Genomic DNA, 24,045 nt, shown 5'->3' on the forward strand with positions numbered 1-24,045 from the left:
TGGACACGTCAGAGTGTTTTCTTTCGAACAGTAGCAATTATATGCATAGTCGAGCATCTTTTTGTGACAAAATATCTTGTTTAAAACGGGAACGTTTTTCTTCCAAAAATGAAATAGCGCCACCATAGGTGTAAGAGGTTAAGCATCAGCTGTCAGAGCAGCTTACCGATCATTGCACCTGTACACAGCTCATCTATAAATAGCCCACCTAACTACCTCATCCCCATATTGTTATTTATTTTTGCTCTTTTGCACCCCAGTATCTCTACTTGCACATCATCATCTGCACATATATCACTCCAGTGTTAATGCTATATTGTAATTATTTTGACAATATGGCCTATTAATTGCCTGACCTCACCTCCTTAATCTTACTACATTTACACACACTGTATATTGATTTTTTCTATTGTGTTATTGACTGAACCTTTGTTTATCCCATGTGTAACTCTGTTGTTTTTGTCACACTGCTTTTCTTTATCTTGGCCAGGTCGCAGTTGTAAATGAGTGCTTGTTGTCAACTGGCCTACCTGGTTAAATAAAGATGAAATAATAAAAAATTAAACATAATGACCAGCCTTTCAAAGCACTTCATGGCTACAGATGTGAGTGCCACGGTTATAGAAGTCAACAGGTTATAGAAGTCAACAGGTTACCTTAGTGTTCTTTGGCACAGGGACTATGGTGGTCTGCTTGAAACATGTTGGTATTACAGACTCGGTTAGGGAGAGGTTGAAAATGTCAGTGAAGACACCTCCAAGTTGGTCAGCGCATGCTCGGAGTTCACGTCCTGGTAATCCGTTTGGCCCTGTGGTCTTGTGAATGTTGACCTGTTTAAAAGTCTTACTCACATCGGCTACGGAGAGCTGATGCACTCATGCATGTTTCAGTGTTACTTGCCTTGAATCGAGCATAGAAGTTATTTAGCTTGCCTGGTAGTCACGTGTCACTGGCCAGCTCACAGCTCTGCTTCCATTTGTAGTCCGTAATAGTTTGCAAGCCCTGCCACATCCGACGAGCGTTGGAGCCAGTGTAGTACTATTCAATCTTGATCCTGTATTGACACTTTGCCTGTTTGATGGTTCGTCGGAGGGTATAGCAGGATTTCTTCTAAGCATCCGAGTTAGAGTACCGCTCCTTGAAAGCTGCAGGCTCTACCTTTATCCCGGTGCGGATGTTTCATGTAATCCATGGCTTCTGTTTGGGTTATGTACGTACGCTCACTGTGGGGACGATGTCGTTGATGCACTTATTGATGAAGCCAGCGACTGATGTGGTGTACTCCTCAATGCCATCGTAAGAATCCCGGGAACATATTCCAGTCTGTGCTGCAAAACAGTCCTGTAGCTTAGGATCTGCTTCATCTGAACACTTCCGTATTGAGTGAGTCATTGGTACTTCCTGCTTTAGTGTTTGCTTGTAAGCAGGAATCAGGAGAATAGTGTTATGGTCAGATTTGCCAAATGGAGGTCGAGGGGAACTTTGCACAGGTCTCTGTGTGTGGAGTAAAGGTGGTCTTTTTAAAGACTTTTTTTCCCTCTTGTTGCACATTTAACATGCTGGTAGAAATTAGATAAAACAGAATAAAGTTTCCCTGCATAAAAGTCCCCTGGCTGCTATGAGCGCCGCCTCTGGATGAGCATTTTCCTGTTTGATTATGGCCATATACAGCTCGTTGAGTGAGGTCTTAGTGCCAGCATCGGTTTGTGGAGGTAAATAGACAGCTAATAAAAATATAGATGAAAACTCTCTTGGTAAATAGTGTGGTCTACAGCTTATCATGTATGTATGTTATCCATGCCGTCATTCAGCCACAACTCTGTGAAACATAAGATATTACAGTTTTTAATGTCCTGTTGGTAGGAAAGCCTTGATCAGAGCTCAACCATTTTGTTATCCAATTATTGCACTTCGGCTAACAGGACTGATGGTAGAGAGGGATTACTCACTCGCCGTCGGATCCTTACAAGGCACCCCGACCTATGTCCCCGATATCGCCGTCTCTGCTTCATGCGAATGACGGGGATGTGGGTCTTGTCGAGTGTCTGAAGTAAATCCTTCGCGTCCGACTCGTTAAAGAAAAAATATTTGTCAAGTACCAGGTGAATAATCGCTGTCCTGATATCCAGAAGTTATTTTCGGTCATAAGAGACGGTGGCATTATGTACAAAATTAGTTACACATGATGCAAAAAACACACACAATAGCACAATTTGGCTAGGAGCCCGTAAATGGCAGCCATCCCTTCCGGCGCAATTAGTTCACTGAGGACGTATCTAAGTTATTAAAAAGTGTTAACCTTTGCAAGGCTGCCGGCCCAGATGGCATCACTAGCCGTGGCTTCAGAGCATTTGCAGACTGGCTGTTGTGTTCTCTGACATTTTCAATCTCTCTCTAGCTCAGGACTCTATACCCACCTGCTTCAAGATATTCACTGTCATCCCTGTGCCCAAGAAAGGAAAAGTAACTGAACTGAATGTCTCTACACCTTCATTATACTCCAAAACCCAAGAAGGCCTCTGTAAAACGGAGATACTCCATCCGTAGAAATCTGGCTACTGTCAACCCAAAATAAAGCCTTCTTTAAATTAAATCCCCCTACGTTCTGTAATACCAGACCTGCCACCCCTCTCCACACCACATTTTTTGGTCCATAAAGCAACCTTTGAATAAACTGAAATGGGAAAGCAGCAGCCCTACTAGCAAGATGTACAATACCTTGTCCGCCCTCTTTTGACAAATGCAAAGCACTTTGTGGAACCCAGTGATATTTATCCCTCAAAAAATCTACAATAATTGCCTGTATCTTGGCCGGAAGGCCAGACGGTGGCTCTAAACATGACAACTGATGCCACAGTGCAGAGGCAACCACATTATTAACAATAATAGTATGCCCCCTATATGACATACGAGTTAGAAACCAGCGCCATCTCCTCATCTTCCCTTATACCATTTTAACCACCCCATCCCCTAGGGACACTCCAAGATACTTGAAACCTCCCTTACACCATTCCAATCCCCCTGGCAAAGCTATGATCCCTCCAGACCATTTCCCAATTTGTGAAGCACAACTTTCCCCCCAATTTATCTTTGCAGAGGGCATTCCCCTAAACCGATGAACTATGAGACTCAAACTATCGACCTCTGCTTGATTTTTCACCAAAATAACTACATCATTAGCATATCATTAGAGACTAATAGGAGGAATATAATCTGAAAGGTACACACCTTCAATGTGACTTTAATGCAATTTAGTAGTGGCTCTAGAGCGATGGCATACAACATTCCAGACAACAAACAACCCTGCCTAATTCCTCTACACACTTTAAAAGGAGCACTCAAGTCACCGCTACCTTTCAATGCCACCATATATCACCCTGATCATGGCAATAAAACCAGAGCTGAAACCAAAAGCCTCAAAAGTGCACCATAAGTATTGATGTTCAACTCGGATAAACGCCTGTTCCTGATCAATTGAAATTAGACCAGCATCCAACCCAACAGCCCTAGAGCCGCCCAACACAATCCAGAATCTTTGAAATGTTGTCCCCTATCTGCCTGCCGTGAACACAGTAGGACTGGTCCATGTGTATGATTTGCCCCATCACCTCCCTCAGCTTGTTGGAAAAAGCCTTGGACAGGATCTTATAATCAGTGCACATTAAGGCCTCCAATTCTTCACCTCCATAGGGTCACCTGAAACGCACTTCTCACCAATGTCCCCTATGCTCTGATACCCAGCAGGTCTGCTTTTTTCCTCTTGAGCGCCTGAATATGGCCTCGATCTCCTGTGGTCTCAACTAACTTCAGGAGTTCCACTATTTCAGACTCTAGGGTGTTCATTGATCTGGTGATATCTCTGGTGACATTCATCGTGTATTGATTACAGAACTGTTGAATCTGGATTTGACCTATATCCCACCACTGTTGAAGAGATACAAAACTGCCCTTTTCAGACCTCCACCTCTCCCAGAAAGAAACTGAAACATTTCCTGAGGTGAGCATCAATCAATGATCAGAATATCCCACTGGGGTTATCACACTTGATTTACAGACCTGAGATTGATGCTCAAAACCTATCGAACCTGGCCAGAGAGATGGTGTTCTCTCTCACATTAGCCCATGTGTACTGTCTCGTGCCTCCATTTTTACTCCGCCAAATATCACATAGTTCATGTGTTACAATAAGGCATTTTTAAAAAGTCCTTGAGGCTATATGAGGTTCTTTGTGATTTCTATCCAAACCACTGACTGTACAGTTCAAATCCCCAGCAAGTATTACATAATCCTCACAATTACATTTCTCAATTGTATTTGATAATGTCTCTGAAAAACATACCCTCTCATCTGCCACTACCGGGGCATATGCATTTATTAACCTCCCCTCAACTTGCTCCTCAACCTCATATGACAAAGGCAAAAAAACTTTTGAGAACAGGATGGCCACACACCCACTTTTTGAGTTTATATGACTACACATTACTGCCCCCCACCCCCCACACACACACTCCTGTTGCCACATAACTTCATTTGCCATTTTACTATGTGTTTCGTGTAGAAAACTTATGTCACTTCCCTTTATTAACTCATAAACCACGGCTCTTTTCCCCCCGTCTCTCGCCCCATTTACGTTTGAAGAAGAAATCTTAACTGCTCGCTTGTCACTCTTGTGACCACTTTTTTTGGTCTAGCAATTTCTGGGCTTGTCAAACATCCACCTGTTATTTTTTGCCATTAGAAACTTTGCTGATTCAATAAACAATTCACGTTCAGGAAAAAAATCTGTGACATTATAATCCTGCATATATTTCTTCCCTTTTGTCAAATTCAGATATTGACTAACTTTTTCCATCCCATACCTCCCTTTCACCCCATTTCTCTCGTTATTTTGTTGTGACGCATCAGATGCCTCTCTCAACCCCAGAAGAAAACTCCATCTATACAACCTGTTTATCCTCAACTGATCTATCAATCTCTACATTCCTCTCAGAATCTGAACCTTCACCACCCCTTATTACTCCCTCTTACTCCTCAGAACTTTGAAAACAGCTGCTTCATTTTCCGTTGTTTCACTCTCCTCTTGAACTCCCATTTCATTCTCCAGCACCCCCTCAGTGACCTCAATCGCAGTCGCACCTACTGCCAGCCCCTCCTTTCCCTGCTCTGCCACAACTTCCACCATAGCCACATTGCTCTCCTTTCCTATTTCTCCCACCAAATCTGCCCACCTTCTCCCTTCTCCTGAAGCCTGTTCATTCCTTCACGGTGGTGCTTTAGCTGCACCAGCGCTAGAGCTGCTACCGGGCTCTGTGTGCTCGTTCTCTGGACAATCACACACCAAGTACCCCTCTCTTCCACACCCAAAGCATTTCACTGATTCAGTAGAAGCGTAGAACACATAAAACCCATCAATCTTGAAAGTGAACGCTAAATTCAGTTCGTCAGTATCCTTCTTTAAAATCGTGTGCACTTGTCTCCTATGAGATACGACATGTTTCAGCAATGGTGATCTGCATCCAAAAATAACCTTTTTTATTGTAGAAACAAGTTGTCCATGGCATCTGTGTCTCCCGCAACACAACACCACTCTCAACTATCGTATTCACCTTTTCAATGGAATCAAAGAATATTACTACAGCGCTATTCATCCATGAGGCTGATTTTATGCTATCATACCCAATGATAGTGCCCACTGCTAAACTACATTCTTCCACCCAACATTCTGTTGCAGGTGGACTCTTCACCCCATGCCGCGGACTAAGTTTTTCAAACTCTACACCTCCACCTGAGGCCATTACAACCAACCCCTCCTGCTGGATGTGCCCTTGAGAGAAACAACCTCAATGATCCCACCACCCCTATACGTGCTTAGTGATAGTGAGACAATATAACCTTAAAACAACTTAACTAATCAATCAATCAATCAATATATATATATATATATATATATATAAACTCAAAAAAAAGAAACGTCCTCTCACTGTCAACTGCGTTTATTTTCAGCAAACTTAACATGTGTAAATATTTGTATGAACATAAAAAGATTCAACAACTGAGACATAAACTGAACAAGTTCCATAGACATGTGACAAACAGAAATTGAATAATGTGGCCCTGAACAAAGGGGGGTCAAAATCAAAAGTAACAGTCAGTATCTGGTGTGGCCACCAGCTGCATTAAGTACTGCAGTGCATCTCCTCCTCGTGGACTGCACCAGATTTGCCAGTTCTTGCTGTGAGATTGTTACCCAACTCTTCCGTCAAGGCACCTGCAAGTTCCCTGACGTTTCTGGGGGGAATGGCCCAAATCGATCCCGCTCCAGAGTACAGGCCTCTGTGTAACGCTCATTCCTTCGACGATAAATGCGAATCCGACCATCACCCCTGGTGAGACAAAATCGCGTCTCGTCAGTGAAGAACACTTTTTGACAGTCCTGTCTGGTCCAGCGACGGTGGGTTTGTGCCCATAGGTGACATTGTTGCCGGTGATGTCTGGTGAGGACCTGCCTTACAACAGGCCTACAAGCCCTCAGTTCAGCCTCTGTCAGCCTATTGCAGACAGTCTGAGCACTGATGGGGGGATTGTGCATTCCTCGTGTAACTCGGGCAGTTGTTGTTGCCATCCTGTACCTGTCCCACAGGTGTAATGTTCGGATGTACTGATTCTGTGCAGGTGCTGTTACATGTGGTCTGCCACTGCGAGGATGATCAGCTGTCCGTCCTGTCTCCCTGTAGTGCTGTCTTAGGCATCTCACAGTACAGACATTGCAATTTAGTGCCCTGGCCAGATCTGTAGTCCTCATGCCTCCTTGCAGCATGGCTAAGGCACATTCACGCAGATGAGCAGTGACCCTGGACATCTTTGTTTTGGTGTTTTTCAGAGTCAGTCGAAAGGCCTCTTCAGTGTCCTAAGTTTTCATAACTGTGACCTTAATTGCCTATCGTCTGTAAGCTGTTAGTCTCTTAACGATCGTTCCACAGGTGCATGTTCATTAATTGTTTATGGTTCATTGAACAAGCATGGGAAACAGTGTTTAAACCCTTTACAATGAAGATCTGTGAAGTTATTTGGATTTTTACGAATTATCTTTTAACGACAGGGTCCTGAAAAAAGTATGTTTCTTTTTTGGCTGAGTTTATATATTTATACACACATAAACCCAATAGGGTGAAAAGAATTCCAGTCAATCCCATAATCGCTCCTGCTTCCCGACTCACTCTCAGTATGAGAGAGAGAGAGACTAATGTCCCTCTGTCTCAGTGTCATTATAACACTTCATGTGTTAAACTGTTGGTCATTTGCATAGTTCAAACAAATATTACTGACTTAGTTTTATGTAACGTAGAGAGAGAGAGAGTGGGGACTCTCAGATGACAGACACTCTGGCCCTTCAGGTCTCTGACAGGGGAAATGTGATGCTTCTACAGGTACAGGGAGGGGTCTGTTGTCTCTACTACTGTGGATCACCTCTGCTGCAGGAGTATACAGGCATACCAAAGACTGCTAGGGTAATATGATGCTAGCTGCTACAGACAGGCAGGCAGGCAGGCAGACAGGCAGGCAGGCAGGCTAGTCTGTGATGCTGCTTCTAACTGCTACTAGAAAACAAAGGACAACAACTCACAAAGGTTAGGGTTAACCTTAACTCTATCCCAGACAAGGTAACTTCTAAGAGAGGGGACAGTAGAGGTAGACAGGGCCCACCAGATCTGGAAGAGGGGACGTTAGAGGTAGACAGGGCCCTCCAGATCTTTGACAGGGGAAATGTAATTGTGCTTCAGATACAGGGAGGGGCTCTGTAGTCTACTACTGTGGATCACTACTGCTACAGAACAAAAGGGCAGCGTCGCACAAACAGAAGCACCCTTTAAGAGCTGTACAGCCTAGCAGCACCATTTGAGTTTCTTACTACAGTCCAGTAGATCTCATTACTGACCAGCTGACACCATCACCCACTTTAGCTGAATTATTCAACAGAGAATCAGGTCAAAAAGCAGTCAAAGCCATTCATTTTATAGAGAACTTAATTTCCAATGGGTATCTTGCATCAATTGGCATAAACAATGTGTTTACTTGTATGTGTGTGGAAATGGTGAAAGAAACAAATCAAAGAATCAGTTGCCTCATTGACAGCGTTACTTCACTATCCCCCTCACTGCACACCATCCTAGTGTCCACATAGAGGATATGAGCTCCCCATGCCCCCCTATGCTCCCTCTCGCCTCCTCTCTGTGTTCCCTCTCCTCTCTGTGTTCCCTCTCTCCTCTCCTCTCTGTGTTCCCTCCTCCTCTGTTTTCCTCTCTGTGCTCCCTCTCTCCTTCCCTCTCTCCTCTGTTTTCCCTCTCTGTGCTCCCTCTCTCCTCTCTGTGTTCCCTCTCTCCTCTGTTTTCCCTCTCTGTGCTCCCTCTCTCCTCTCTGTGTTCCCTCTCTCCTCTGTTTTCCCTCTCTGTGCTCCCTCTCTCCTCTCTGTGTTCCCTCTCTCCTGTTTTCCTCTCTGTTTTCCCTCTCTGTGTTCCCTCTCTCCTCTGTTTTCCCTCTCTGTGCTGCCTCTCTCCTCTCTGTGTTCCCTCTCTCCTCTGTTTTCCCTCTCTATGCTCCCTCTCTCCTCTCTGTGTTCCCTCTCTCCTCTGTTTTCCCTCCCTGTGCTCCCTCTCTCCTCTCTGTGCTCCCTCTCTCATCCCTGTGCTCCCTCTCTGTGCTCCCTCTCTCATCTCTGTGCTCCCTCTCTGTGCTCCCTCTCTCACTCTCTGTGTTCCCTCCCTCTCTCTTTCTGTGCTCCTTCCCTCTCCCTTTCTGTGCTCCCTCGGTCTCTCTTTCTGTGCTCCTTCCCTCTCTCTTTCTGTGCTCCCTCCCTCTCTCTTTCTGTGCTCCCTCTCTCTCTCTGTGCTCCCTGTCTCCCTCTCTGCGCTCATTGTCTCCCTCTCTGTGCTCCCTGTCTCTCTCTTTCTCTGTGCTCCCTGTCTCTCTCTGTGCTCCCTCCCTCTCTCTTTCTGTGCTTCGCCTCTCCCTCTCTGTGCTCCCTGTCTCCTGCAGTGAGCCAACTGTGAGTGGAGAGCCCTGCAATGCAGCAGCCAAGTGACTCACACACGGCACAGAAAGACACATACACAGACACATACACAGACACACACTGAGACACACAGGGAGGTAGCGAGGCAGGCATTGAGGGAGGCAGGCATGGAGGGAGAGAGGGAGGGAGGGAGGGAGGGAGGGAGGGAGGGAGGCAGCAGGCAGGCAGGCAGGCAGGCAGGCAGGGAGGGAGGCAGACATGGAGGGAGGCAGGCAGGCATGGAGGGAAGGGGGCAGGCAGGCATGGAAGGAGAGAGGCAGGCAGGCATGGAGGCAGGGAGGGATGCCGACAGGCAGGCATGGAGGGAAGGAGGCAGGCAGGCATGGAAGGAGAGAGGCAGGCATGCAGGCAGGCAGGGAGGGATGCCGACAGGCAGGCATGGAGGGAGGGAGGCAGGCAGGCAGACATGGAGGGTGGCAGGCAGGCATGGAGGGAGGGAGGGATGCAGGCACGCATGGAGACAGGGAGGGATGCAGGCAGGCAGGTAGGCAACAGGTGGAGTGGGGTTTCAAACTGGATGAGGAGGAGTAGGAGGAGGAATAAGTGGATGAAGAGGAGGAGAGAGAGGAGAGGAGAAAAAAGGACTGAGTAGGAAGATATAGAGGAAGGTGAGGAAAATAAAAGTGGGCTTCCCTACTTATTAGCTTGTCAGTAGCTTGCCTTGACAGTTGCTGTTCCCAAACGTTTCCGTTCCGGGGACCTCCAAATCACATTCAAAAGCTCTCACGGAGTTGTATAATTAAAAATATATATATCTTGGCTGACAAATTTAGAGTCAGTTTTATCAGTGAATAACCAGGTTTCCATCCAACCATTTAATGAATTATATGACGCATGGAAAAGTCACGACCAGTCTGATGAAAATGTGAAATGCCGGTACATTTTTATAAATGCCGACAGACACTTGCTCGTGTGACGTGGTGGGATATTTTTGTGTTGCTAAAATGTATTATGGGTGAAAGGGCTGTGGAAATGCCTTAATACGCAAATACTGATATAAATACTGATATCCAAGTGAACTTGGAGTCACTTGGAGTCACATATGTTCTGTGGTCCTCCCACTACCATGCAGTTTATTAGGCTACAGATTAAATAAGTTATGATGAACTTCACAGGGTGGTGAATGTGCAAGATGATGAGCTTGATGCTCCTTTCCAATAAAAATTGAGGTGACATGATGATCAATGCATGGCTGCCATTGAAAAAATTGAAGACCACCTGCCACAGGTTGAAAACCACTGTTATACAAGAGATATCACTACTAGGCCCGTTGAGACATATTCTCAGAATACCATGCACTATTCAAACTGTTCTCTGTTGCTAAGCAAAATTCTCCCTCAGTAATGGGTTTTAATGGGATTTTCAAATACTGGTACTGTATGCTGTTGTACAAGTACTTTGATTCATGAGAACATCTATATGTAACTGAGCTTAGCTCTAAAACAACAACCAGCCTATACTAATTTCCACCCTGTCCTGGTCCGTCGGTGCAGTTCTTGCCAGCAGGGGAGGTGAAGTGTGTCCCTAATGGTGCCCTGTTCCCTACAGAGTACTACTTTAGGGAGGTAGATGGAACAACCCAGTTTCTATTATCCAGACAGAGAGAGGTTGGTAAAAGACGAGGGATGAGGACAGGTGAGGATGGGTAGCTGTGTCCCATGTGAAATGGACATTTTGTTTCAGTTTCTCCATGCAGCTGTCCTTCCTGCCACCCAGGCTCTGAACATCCTATCTCTGTGGGACTGGATGGGGGGTGTTGGCCTAGCTCCCCACCCTGCTCTGTCAGCCTACACCCTGGCATCCACCCGGTCCCCGCACCCCCCTATACCCTAACCCACTGTCTGTGTCCCCATGCCCCCCTCCTCCACCATTCCCTGTACCCCCCCACACCCTGCTCCACTGTCAGTGTCCCCCTGCCTCCCTTTCCCCTACACCCAGTCTGTGTCCCCCAGCCTCCCTTTTCCCAGTCTGTGTCCCCCTGCCTCCCTTTTCCCCCTATACCCAGTCTGTGTCCCCCAGCCTCCCTTTTCCTCTACACCCAGTCAGTGTCCCCCTGCCTCCCTTTTCCTCTACACCCAGTCTGTGTCCCCCAGCCTCCCTTTTCCTCTACACCCAGTCTGTGTCCCCCAGCCTCCCTTTTCCTCTACACCCAGTCTGTGTCCCCCAGCCTCCCTTTTCCTCTACACCCAGTCTGTGTCCCCCTGCCTCCCTTTTCCTCTATACCCAGTCTGTGTCCCCCTGCCTCCCTTTTCCTCTGCACCCAGTCTGTGTTCCCCAAATCAAATCAAATCAAATTTATTTATATAGCCCTTCGTACATCAGCTGATATCTCAAAGTGCTGTACAGAAACCCAGCCTAAAACCCCAAACAGCAAGCAATGCAGGTGTAGAGGCACGGTGGTTAGGAAAAACTCCCTAGAAAGGCCAAAACCTAGGAAGAAACCTAGAGAGGAACCAGGCTATGTGGGGTGGCCAGTCCTCTTCTGGCTGTGCCGGGTAGAGATTATAACAGAACATGGCCAAGATGTTCAAATGTTCATAAATGACCAGCATGGTCGAATAATAATAAGGCAGAACAGTTGAAACTGGAGCAGCAGCACAGCCAGGTGGACTGGGGACAGCAAGGAGTCATCATGTCAGGTAGTCCTGGGCATGGTCCTAGGGCTCAGGTCCTCCGAGAGAGAGAAAGAAAGAGAATTAGAGAGAGCATATGTGGGGTGGCCAGTCCTCTTCCGGCTGTGCCGGGTGGAGATTATAACAGAACATGGCCAAGATGTTCAAATGTTCATAAATGACCAGCATGGTCCAATAATAATGAGGTAGAACAGTTGAAACTGGAGCAGCAGCACGGCCAGGTGGACGGGGGACAGCAAGGAGTCATCATGTCAGGTAGTCCTGGGGCATGGTCCTAGGGCTCAGGTCCTCCGAGAGAGAGAAGGAGAGAATTAGAGAACGCACACTTAGATTCACACAGGACACTGAATTGGACAGGAGAAGTACTCCAGATATAACAAACTGACCCCAGCCCCCCGACACATAAACTACTGCAGCATAAATACTGGAGGCTGAGACAGGAGGGGTCAGGAGACACTGTGGCCCCACCCGAGGACACCCCCGGACAGGGCCAAACAGGAAGGATATAACCCCACCCACTTTGCCAAAGCACAGCCCTCACACCACTAGAGGGATATCTTCAACCACCAACTTACCATCCTGAGACAAAGCTGAGTATAGCCCGCAAAGATCTACGCCATGGCACAACCCAAGGGGGGGTGCCAACCCAGACAGGATGACCACATCAGTGAATCAACCCACTCAGGTGACGCACCCCTTCCAGGGACGGCATGAGAGAGCCCCAGTAAGCCAGTGACTCAGCCCCTGTAATAGGGTTAGAGGCAGAGAATCCCAGTGGAAAGAGGGGAACCGGCCAGGCAGAGACAGCAAGGGTGGTTCGTTGCTCCAGAGCCTTTCCGTTCACCTTCCCACTCCTGGGCCAGACTACACTCAATCATATGACCCACTGAAGAGATGAGTCTTCAGTAAAGACTTAAAGGTTGAGACCGAGTTTGCGTCTCTGACATGGGTAGGCAGACTGTTCCATAAAAATGGAGCTCTATAGGAGAAAGCCCTGCCTCGAGCTGTTTGCTTAGAAATTCTAGGGACAATTAGGAGGCCTGCGTCTTGTGACCGTAGCGTACGTGTAGGTATGTACGACAGGACCAAATCAGAGAGATAGGTAGGAGCAAGCCCATGTAATGCTTTGTAGGTTAGCAGTAAAACCTTGAAATCAGCCCTTGCTTTGAAAGGAAGCCAGTGTAGGGAGGCTAGCACTGGAGTAATATGATAAAAATGTTTGGTTCTAGTCAGGATTCTAGCAGCCGTATTTAGCACTAACTGAAGTTTATTTAGTGCGATATCCGGGTAGCCGGAAAGTAGAGCATTGCAGTAGTCTAACCTAGAAGTGACAAAAGCATGGATTAATTTTTCTGCATCATTTTTGGACAGAAAGTTTCTGATTTTTGCAATGTTACGTAGATGGAAAAAAGCTGTCCTTGAAATCGTCTTGATATGTTCTTCAAAAGAGAGATCAGGGTCCAGAGTAACGCCGAGGTCCTTCACAGTTTTATTTGAGACAACTGTACAACCATTAAGATTAATTGTCAGATTCAACAGAAGATCTCTTTGTTTCTTGGGACCTAGAACAAGCATCTCTGTTTTGTCCGAGTTTAAAAGTAGAAAGTTTGCAGCCATCCACTTCCTTATGTCTGCCTTATGTCAGCCATCCACTTCCCCAGCCTCCCTTTTCCTCTACACCCAGTCTGTGTCCCCCAGCCTCCCTTTTCCTCTACACCCAGTCTGTGTCCCCCAGCCTCCCTTTTCCTCTACACCCAGTCTGTGTCCCCCAGCCTCCCTTTTCCTCTACACCCAGTCTGTGTCCCCCAGCCTCCCCTACACCCAGTCTTTCCTCTACACCCAGTCTGTGTCCCCCTGTGTCCCCCAGCCTCCCTTTTCCTCTACACCCAGTCTGTGTCCCCCTGCCTCCCTTTTCCTCTACACCCAGTCTGTGTCCCCCAGCCTCCCTTTTCCTCTACACCCCTGTGTCCCCCCCCCACTGTCAGTAGTCTGTGTCCCCCTGCCTCCCTTTTCCTCTACACCCAGTCTGTGTCCCCCTGCCTCCCTGATGCCTCCCCTACACCCTGCCCCCACTGTCAGTGTCCCCCTGCCTCCCTTTTCCTCTGTGTTCCCCTGTGCCTCCCCCTACACCCTGCCCCCCCAGCCCCCCACACCCTCTGTACACCCAGTCTGTGACCTCCTGCCCTGTTCCCCCCTACACCCTGCCCCCACTGTCAGTATCCCCTGCCTCCCTTTCCCCTTTCCCCTGCCTCCCTATTCCCCTACACCCTGTCTGTGTTCCCCTGCCCCCCTACACCCAGTCTGTGTTCCCCTGCCCCCCTATTCCCCTACACCCTGTAGCAGTGAGTCATTGGTGATACATTAACAATTGTAATGTGTGTGGTTGTACTAGAAACATTTTGTGCTTATGCTGGGTTTGAGAATAACACTAGCTAAATATCTTCACATTTGTTTCCTAACGCCCTCATGATCAGAGGGCCAAAAGAGGCAAAATAAATTATGAAACATATTTTTAGTTGTTTTCATTAAACACACACAGTGATTTATTAGATTACAAAGACTCCATGGTGGTTTTAAATTATGCAATATTGCTCCAGTTGAAGATAAGAGTGTTTATGGCTTTTATGCACAGTCAGAGAGAGAGAGTTTATCCATTCTAGTTATGGAGAGAAAGAGAGCGAGAGCGGAAGGATCGGATGGAGGAGGGATCGGAGGAAGCCAGGAGGGATAGATGGAATAGAAAGAGAGAGAGAGAGAGAGATGAGGGATGTCAGAGAGAGAGAAAGAGAGAGTGTGTAATGTTTACTGTACCCGAAGAAATGGCAGCAGTTTTACGGGCGCCCAACCAATTGTGCTATTATGTATTATTTTCGGGTAACTTATTTTGTACATAATGTTTCTGCAACCGTATCTTATGGCAGAAAATAGCTTCTGGATATCAGGACAGCGATCACTCACGTTAGATTAGACTAAGATTTTTTCTTCAACAAACAAGACGCACAAGACACTCTCCAAACACCCGGCAGGGCCGACATCCACGTTATTTGCAAGACGGAGCGACACAGGTAGAGGACAAAGAGCCAGATGCCTGGTCAGGACCCGAAAAAGGCGAGTGGGAAAGCTGCCATTACCGTCAATACTACTCGCCAACGTGCAAAGGGTACCATACTGAATCAGAGACAACGATAGACAGCTGTCCCTGATTGAGAACCATACCTGGTCAAGACATAGAAATACAAAACATAGAAAAAAGGACATAGAATGCCCACCCTAGTCACACCCTGGCCTAACCACAATAGAGAATAAAAAGCCTCTCTATGGCCACTCTATGGCCAGAGCGTGACACACACTACTTGCCTAGAGAGTTTTCAGCTATACTTTCCGTGGCTGTTTATTTACCACCACAGACAGATGCTGGCACTAAGACTGCACTCAGTCAGCTGTATAAGGAAAAAAGCAAACAGGAAACCACTCACCCAGAGGTGGCGCTCCTAGTGGTCGGAGACTTTAATGCAGGGAAACTTAGATCAGTTCCACCAAATTTCCATCAACATGTTAAATGTGCAACCAGAGGGAAAACAATTCTAGATCACTTGTACTCCACACACAGAGATGCGTACGAAGCTCTCCCTCGCCCTCCAATTGGTAAATCCGACCACAAATCTATCCTCCGGATTCCTGCTTACAAGCAAAAATTAAAGCAGGAAGCACCAGTGACTCAGTCTATATAAAAGTGGTCAGATGAAGCAGATGCTAAACTACAGGACTGTTTTGCTATCACAGACAGGAACATGTTCCAAAATCTTTGGATGGCATTGAGGAGTACACCACATCAGTCACTGATGTGCTTTATCAATAAGTGCATCGAGGACGTTGCCCCCACAGTGACTGTACGTACATACCCCAACCAGAAGCCAAGGATTACAGGCAACATTTGCACTTAGCTAAAGGGTAGAGCTGCCGCTTTCAAGGTGCGGGACTCTAACCCGGAAGCTTACAAGAAATCCTGCTATGCCCTGCGACGAACCATCAAACAGGCAAAGCGTCAATACAGGGCTAAGATTGAATCGTACTACACTGGCTCCGACGCTCGTCTTATGTGGCAGGGCTTTCAAACTATTACAGACTACATAGGGAAGCACAGCCGCGAGCTGCCCAGTGACACAAGCCTACCAGACAAGCTAAATCACTTCTATACTCGCTTTGAGGCAAGCAACACTGAGGTATGCAGGAGAGCATCAGCTGTTCCAGGCGACTGTGTGATCACGCTGTCCGTAGCCGATGTGAGTAAGACCTTTAATCAGGTCAACATACACAAGGCTGCGGGGCCAGACGGATTACCAGGACGTGTGCTCCGGGCACGTGCTGACCAACTGGCAGGTGTCTTCACTGACATTTTCAATATATCCCTGATTGAGTCTGTAATACTAACATGTTTCAAGCAGACCACCATAGTCCCTGTACCCAAGAACACAAAGGCAACCTGCCTAAATGACAACAGATCTGAAGCACTCACGTCTGTAGCCATGAAGGGCTTTGAAAGGTTGGTAATGGCTCACATCAACATCATTATCCCAGAAACCCTAGACCCACTCCAATTTGCATACCGCCCAAACAGATCCACAGATGATGCAATCCCTATTGCACTCCACACTGTTCTTTCCCACCTGGACAAAATTAACACTTATGTGAGAATGCTATTCATTGACTACAGCTCAGTGTTCAACACCATAGTACCCTCAAAGCTCATCACTAAGCTAAGGATTTTGGGACTAAACACCTCCCTCTGCAACTGGATCCTGTACTTCCTGACTGGCCACCCCCAGGTGCTGAGAGTAGGTAGCAACACATTTGCCACGCTGATCCTCAACACTGGAGCTTCTCAGGGGTGCGTGCTCTGTCCCTCCTGTACTCCCTGTTCACCCACGACTGCATGGCCAGGCACGACTCCAACACCATCATTAAGATTGCAGACGACACAACAGTGGTAACAGCCTGATCACCAACAACGATGAGACAGCCTATAGGGAGGAAGTCAGAAACCTGTCAGGGTGGTGCCAGAATAACAACCTATCCCTCAACATGATCAAGACTAAGGAGATGATTGTGGACTACAGGAAAAGGAGGACCGAGCACGCCCCCATTCTCATCGACGGGGTTGTAGTGGAGCAGTTTGAGAGCTTCAAGTTCCTTGGTGTCCATATCAACAACAAACTAGAATGGTCCAAACAGACCAAGACAGTCGTGAAGAGTGCATGACAAAGCCTATTCCCCCTCAGGAAACTAAAAAGATTTGGCATGGGTCCTGAGATCCTCAAAAGGTTCTACAGCTGCAATGTCGAGAGCATCTTGACTGGCAATTGCTCGGCCTCTGACCGCAACGCACTATAGAGGGTAGTGCGTACGTTCCAGTACATCACTGGGGCTAAGCTGCCTGCCATCCAGGACCTCTACATCAGGCGGTGTCAGAGGAAGGCCCTAAAAATGGTCAAAGACCCCAGCCACCCCAAGTCATAGACTATTTGCCCTACTACCGCATGGCAAGCGGTACCGGAGTGCCACGTCTAGGACAAAAGGCTTCTCAACATTTTTACCCCCAAGCCATAAGACTCCTGAACATGTAACCAAATGGCTACCCGGACTATTTGAATTGTGTGCCCCGCCCAACCCCTCTTTTTATGCTGCTGCTACTCTCTGTTTATCATATATGCACTTTAACTATACATTCATGTACATACTGCCTCAATTGGGCTGACCAACCAGTGCTCTCGCACATTGGCTAACAGGGCTATTTGCATTGTGTCCCACCCACCACCCGCCAACCCCTCTTTTACGCTACTGCTACTCTCTGTTCATCATATATGCATAGTCACTTTAACCATATCTACATGTACATACTACCTCAATCCGCCTGACTAACCGGTGTCTGCATGTAGCTTCGCTACTGTAGATAGCCTCGCTACTGTATATAGCCTCGCTACTGTATATAGCCTTGCAACTGTATATAGCCTTGCTACTCTATATAGCCTCCTCTACTGTATATAGCCTCCTCTACTGTATATAGCCTCCTCTACTGTATATAGCCCCGCTACTGTATATAGCCTCCTCTACTGTATATAGCCTCCTCTACTGTATATATCCTCGCTACTGTATATAGCCTCCTCTACTGTATATAGCCTCCTCTACTGTATGTAGCCTCGGCTACTGTATATAGCCTCCTCTACTGTATATAGCCTCCTCTACTGTATATAGCCTCCTCTACTGTATATAGCCTCGCTACTGTATATAGCCTCCTCTACTGTATATAGCCTCCTCTACTGTATATAGCCTCCTCTACTGTATGTAGCCCCCTCTATTGTATGTAGCCTCCTCTACTGTATATAGCCTCGCTACTGTATATAGCCTCCTCTACTGTATGTTGCCTCCTCTATTGTATATAGCCTCCTCTACTGTATATAGCCTCCTCTACTGTATATAGCCTCCTCTACTGTATATAGCCTCCTCTACTGTATATAGCCTCGCCACTGTATATAGCCTCCTCTACTGTATATAGCCTCTACTGTATGTAGCCTCCTCTATTGTATATAGCCTCCTCTACTGTATATAGCCTCCTCTACTGTATATAGCCTCTACTGTATGTAGCCTCCTCTATTGTATATAGCCTCCTCTACTGTATATAGCCTCCTCTACTGTATATAGCCTCGCTACTGTATATAGCCTCCTCTACTGTATATAGCCTCCTCTACTGTATATAGCCTCACTACTGTATATAGCCTCCTCTACTGTATATAGCCTCCTCTATTGTATGTAGCCCCCTCTATTGTATGTAGCCTCCTCTACTGTATATAGCCTCGCTACTGTATATAGCATCCTCTACTGTATGTAGCCTCCTCTATTGTATATAGCCTCCTCTATTGTATATAGCCTCCTCTACTGTATATAGCCTCCTCTACTGTATATAGCCTCCTCTACTGTATATAGCCTCCTCTACTGTATATAGCCTCCTCTACTGTATGTAGCCTGTCTTTTTACTTTTGTTTTATTTTTTTACCTACCTATTTCAAACTTTTTTAACAAATCAAAAACTGAAAAATTGGGCGTGCAAAATTATGGTGCATTGTATTTATCATCATTAGTCATTTAGGTCAACATTGGATCATTCATAGATCCTCACTGAACTTCTGGGGAGAGTTTGCTGCACTGAAAGTAAAGGGGCTGAATAATTTTGCACGCCCAATTTTTCAGTTTTTGATTTGTTAAAAAAGTTTGAAATATCCAATAAATGTCGTTCCACTTCATGATTGTGTCCCACTTGTTGTTGATTCTTCACAAAAAAATACAGTTTTATATCTTTATGTTTGAAGCCTGAAATGTGGCAAAAGGTCGCAAAGTTCAAGGGGGCCGAATACTTTCGCAAGGCACTGTATATGTTTTTCTTCATCAATCTACACACAATACCCCATAATGACAAACAAAAAGAGGGTTTTAGATGTTATTGCTAATTTATTAAATATATATAACTGAAATATCACATTTACATAAGTATTCAGGCCCTTTACTCAGTACTTTGTTGAAGCACCTTTGGCAGTGATTACAGCCTCAAGTCTTCTTGGGTATGATGCTACATTATAAGCTTGGCTCACCTTTATTTGGAGTTTCTCCCTTTCTTCTCTGCAAATACTCTCAAGCTCTATCAGGTTTGATATGGATTGTCGCTGCACAGCTATTTTCAGGTCTCTCCAGAGATGTTAGATCGGGTTCAAGTCCGGGCTCTGGCTGGGCCACTCGAGGACACTCAGAGACTTGTCCTGAAGCCCCTCCTGTGTTGTCTTGGCTGTGTGCTTAGGGTTGTTGTCCTGTTGGAAGCTGAGCCGTCGCTCCAGTCTGAGGTCCTGAGCGCTCTAGAGCAGGTTTTCTTCAAGGATCTCTCTGTACTTTTCTCCGTTAATCTTTCCCTTGATCCTGACCAATCTCGCAGTCCCTGCCGCTGAAAAACATCCCCGCAGCATGATGCTGCAACCACTATGCTTCACCGTAGAGATAGTGCTAGGTTTCCTCCAGACGTGACATTTGGCATTCAGGCCAAAGATTTCAATCTTGGTTTCATCAGAGCAGGTGCCTTTTGGCAAACTCCAAGCGGGCTGTCATGTGCCTTTTACTGAGGAGTGGCTTCTGTCTGGCCACAACCATAAAGCTCTGATTGGTGGAGTGCTGCAGAGATGGTTATAGTTCTAGAAGGTTCTTCCATCTCCACAGAGGAACTTTGGAGCTCTGTCAGAATGACAGTCGGGATCTTGGTCACCTCCCTGACCAAGGCCCTTCTACCCTGATTGCTGAGTTTGGCCGGACGGCCAGCTCTAGGAAGAGTCTTGGTGGTTCCAAATTTCTTCTATTTAAGAATGATGGAAGTCACTTTGTCCTTGGGGATGTTCAATACTGCAGAAATATTTTGGTACCCTTCCCCAGATCCGTTCCTTGACACAATTCTGTCTCGGAGCTCTACGGACAATTTCTTCGACTTCATGGCTTGGTCAATGGAAACAGGATGAGCCTGAGCTCAATTTCAGTCTCATAGCAATGGGTCTGAATACTTATGTAAAGAAGGTATTTCTGTTTTTTATTTTTAATACATTTGCCAAATAAAAAACCTGTTTTCGCTTTGTCATTATGGGGTATTTTGTGTAGATTGATGAGGAATGTTTTACTTTTAATCAATTTTAGAATAAGTCTGTAACGTAACAAAATGTGGAAAAAGTCGAGGGGTCTGAATACTTTCCAAATGCACTGTGAGAGGATTGGATAGGTGGATGCAGACATTTCCACCTAGCCAATCAGATGGCATAATGAAGCTATTACTATAGTGCCTATACTGTATCCAATCGTCTGAGATCTGGGGACCATTTGGAATTCAGCATTATTGCCTATTTGTTCACTCTCCCCCTGTGTTGTAAAGCAGGATCAGTCCACTAGAGGGACCCAGAAGAAAGCCCCTCCCCTCAGATGGTCACACATGCTCTTTCCTTAGCCCTGTGGGGTTTCAGGAATCTGAGCTCCAAGCACTCTGTCCTCAGACATATCCCTGTCACAGAGACTCCAATGCTGGCTACAGTCTGGGGCAGTCTGGGTATGCCTGGAAGCCACCAGCACAGCTCAAAAGTCAACTTCGCAGCAGAGATAGAGAGAGACTGTCCTGTGATCTGAAGTCCATAAGCCTGTTCTAACAGTATGTCAATGTGGGAGGTGATTTGTGATCTGAGGCAGAAGAGTGTGTTGAATGTGAATGATGTCCTTTGTCATTGGGTCTCTTCCACCCCATCAATATGTTCTGTATTCTGTATCCATGCCAAACTGTTAATAACCATTATGAGCCACCATTTATTATATTAATCTATGACCATCCTCTTCTCCTGCCATAAGCAGAGCCCCCCCTGGCCACCACTGACCCCCTCTAATCAATCAATCAGTCAATCAATCAATGACCATATTCTCCTCTTCTCCCAGCCATAAGGAGAGACTCCCCTGGTTGCCACTGACCCCCAGCATGGCAGACGGTCGTCAACGTGAAGACACCCCCCCCCAGTGGGATCCGTCGGGGGCACAGGACCCCTCTCCTCCCCCAGCCCATGGGGCTAATGGCTACCCCCCCTCCTACAGGGCGTGCCAGCCAGGGACGGCCCATGGAGCAGCACCACCCTCCTACACCGCCAGAGAGAATGGCTTCAACGGCGACCACGCAGTTACGGCTGGTAAGGACACCTGATATCTGAGACTCAGGGACAGAGCTTCTATAACTGCTGTCTTGTACCCACATACCGAATCAGTATTGACAAAACTTTTTGTGACTACAATTTAGAGTTGTAGAATTGTGCACAGATGTACAGTACCAGTCAAAAGTTTGCACACACCTACTCATTCAAAGTTTTTCTTTATTTTTATTTTTTTCTACATTGTAGAATAAACAAATCACAAAATATTTAATATTCTTCAAAGTAGCCATCCTTGGCTTTAATGACAGCTTTGTATACTCTTGGCATTCTCTCAACCAGCTTCATGAGGCCTGCTTTTCCAACAGTCTTGAAGGAGTAACCCACATAATGCTGATCTGCTTTTCCTTCACTCTGCAGTCCAACTCATCTCAACTAGGCTGAGGACAGCTGATTGTGGAGGCCAGGTCAATGTATTTTATTTAACTAGGCAAGTCAGTTAAGAACACATTCTTGTTTACAATGACAGCCTTGGAACAGTGGGTTAACTGCCTTGTTCAGGGGCAGAACTACAGAGTTTTACCTTGTCAGCGCGGGGATTCGATCTATCAACCTTCACTCTCCTTCTTGGTCAAATATCCCTAACACAGCCTGGAGGTGTATTTTGGGTCATTGTCCTGTTGAAAAACAAATGACAGTCCCATTAAGCGCAAACCAGATGGGATGGCGTATTGTTACAGAATGCTGTGGTAGCCATGCTGGTTAAGTGTGCCTTGCATTTTAAATAAATCACAGACAGTGTCACCAGCAAGGCCCCCCCCCCACCATCATATCTCCTCCTCCATGCTTCATGGTGGGAACCACTCATGCGGAGATCATCCATTCACCAACTCTACGTCTCATGGAGACATGGCGGTGACTCATCAGACCAAAAGACAGATTTCCACCGGTCTATTGTCCATTGCTCATGTTTTTTGGCCCAAGCAAGCCTCTTCTTCTTATTGGTGTCCTTTAGTAGTGGTTTCTTTGCAGAAAATCGACCATGAAGGCCTGATTCACACAGTTAACTCTGAACAGTTGATGTTGAGATGTGTCTGTTACTTGAACTCTGTGAAGCATTTATTTGGTCTGCAATCTGAGGTGCAGTTAACTCTAATGAACTTATCCTCTGCAGCAGAGGACTAAAGCCTCAGGCTCATTAGCATTAGCGTTAACGATTTCTGAAAACGCAAATAAAATGAAAATAATGCGCCTGTCTAACTGTCATCTCAGATTTTCAAAATATGCTTTTGAACCATAGCTAAATATTTTCACAAAACCAAATAACAAAAATTTTACCGTTGAAGAGCCTGCAGTTACATACCAAATGCGCTAGGAGAAATCGCTTCCGTTTTGGGTCTTCCTTTCCTGTGGAGGTCCTCATGAGAGTCATTTCCGTCATGGTTTTTGCAACTGCACATGAACAAACTTCTAATGTTCATGTCTTAAAGTAGTGATGGACTGTCATTTCTCTTTGCTTATTGAGCTGTTCTTTCCATAATATGGACTTGGTCTTTTACCAAATAGGGCTATTTTCTTTAAGCCACCCCTACCTTGTCACAACACAACTGATTGTCTCAAACACATTAAGAAGGAAAGAAATTGCACAAAATAACTTTTAACAAGGCACACCTGTTAATTGACATGCATTCCAGGTGACCACCTCATGAAGCTGGTTGAGAGAATGCCAAGAGTGTGCAAAGCTGTCATCAAGGCAATGGGTGGCTAATTTAAAGAATGTCAAAAAATATATTTTTTGATTTGTATAACACTTTTTTTGGTTACTACATGATTCCATATGTGTTATTTCATAGTTTCGATGTCTTCACTATTATTCTAAAATGTAGAAAATAGTAAAAACAATGAAATACCCTTGAATGAGTAGGTGTGACTGGTACTGTATATATAAACTCAGCAAAAAAAAACGTCCTCTCACTGTCAACTGCGTTTATTTTCAGCAAACTTAACATGTGTAAGTATTTGTATGAACATAACAAGATTCAACAATTGATACATAAACTGAACAAGTTCCACAGACATGTGATTAACAGAAATGGAATAATGTGGCCCTGAACAAAGGGGGGGTCAAAATCAAAAGTAACAGTCAGTATCTGGTGTGGCCACCAGCTGCATTAAGTACTGCAGTGCATCTTCTGCTCATGCATTGCACCAGATTTGCTGGTGAGATGTTACCCCACTCTAGCCTCTGATCACCCTCTGATCTAACAGGTCCCAGACGTGCTCAATGGGATTGAGATCCGGGCTCTTCGCTGGCCATGGCAGAACACTGACATTCCTGTCTTGCAGGAAGTTACGCACAGAACGAGCAGTATGGCTGGTGGCATTGTCATGCTGGAGGGTCATGCCAGGATGAGCCTGCAGGAATGGTACCACATGAGGGAGGAGGATGTCTTCCTGTAGCACACAGCGTTGAGATTGCCTGCAATGATAACAAGCTCAGTCCGGTGATGCTGTGACACACCGCCCCAGACCATGACGGACCCTCCACCTCCAAATCAATCCCGCTCCAGAGTACAAGGCCTCGGTGTAACGCTCATTCCTTCGACGTTTAACGCGAATCCGACCATCACCCCAGGTG

The 24,045-nt window shown here is 46.1% G+C and overlaps 1 protein-coding gene across 1 annotated transcript in view; it reads left to right on the forward strand.

The window, feature by feature from the left end:
* Nucleotides 1–24,045, forward strand: part of LOC135547566 (microtubule-associated protein 2-like) — a 164,178-nt gene that overhangs the window by 78,226 nt on the left and 61,907 nt on the right. Inside the window, exon 4 of the mRNA XM_064976680.1 lies at nt 21,205–21,449. Within this exon, the coding sequence (XP_064832752.1) occupies nt 21,245–21,449 (205 nt within the window). The 5' untranslated portion in view covers nt 21,205–21,244. The remainder of the gene's footprint in view (nt 1–21,204; nt 21,450–24,045) is intronic.

Source organism: Oncorhynchus masou, chromosome 10, assembly GCF_036934945.1.
Source record: "Oncorhynchus masou masou isolate Uvic2021 chromosome 10, UVic_Omas_1.1, whole genome shotgun sequence".
NCBI classification, from domain to species: Eukaryota; Metazoa; Chordata; class Actinopteri; order Salmoniformes; family Salmonidae; genus Oncorhynchus; species Oncorhynchus masou.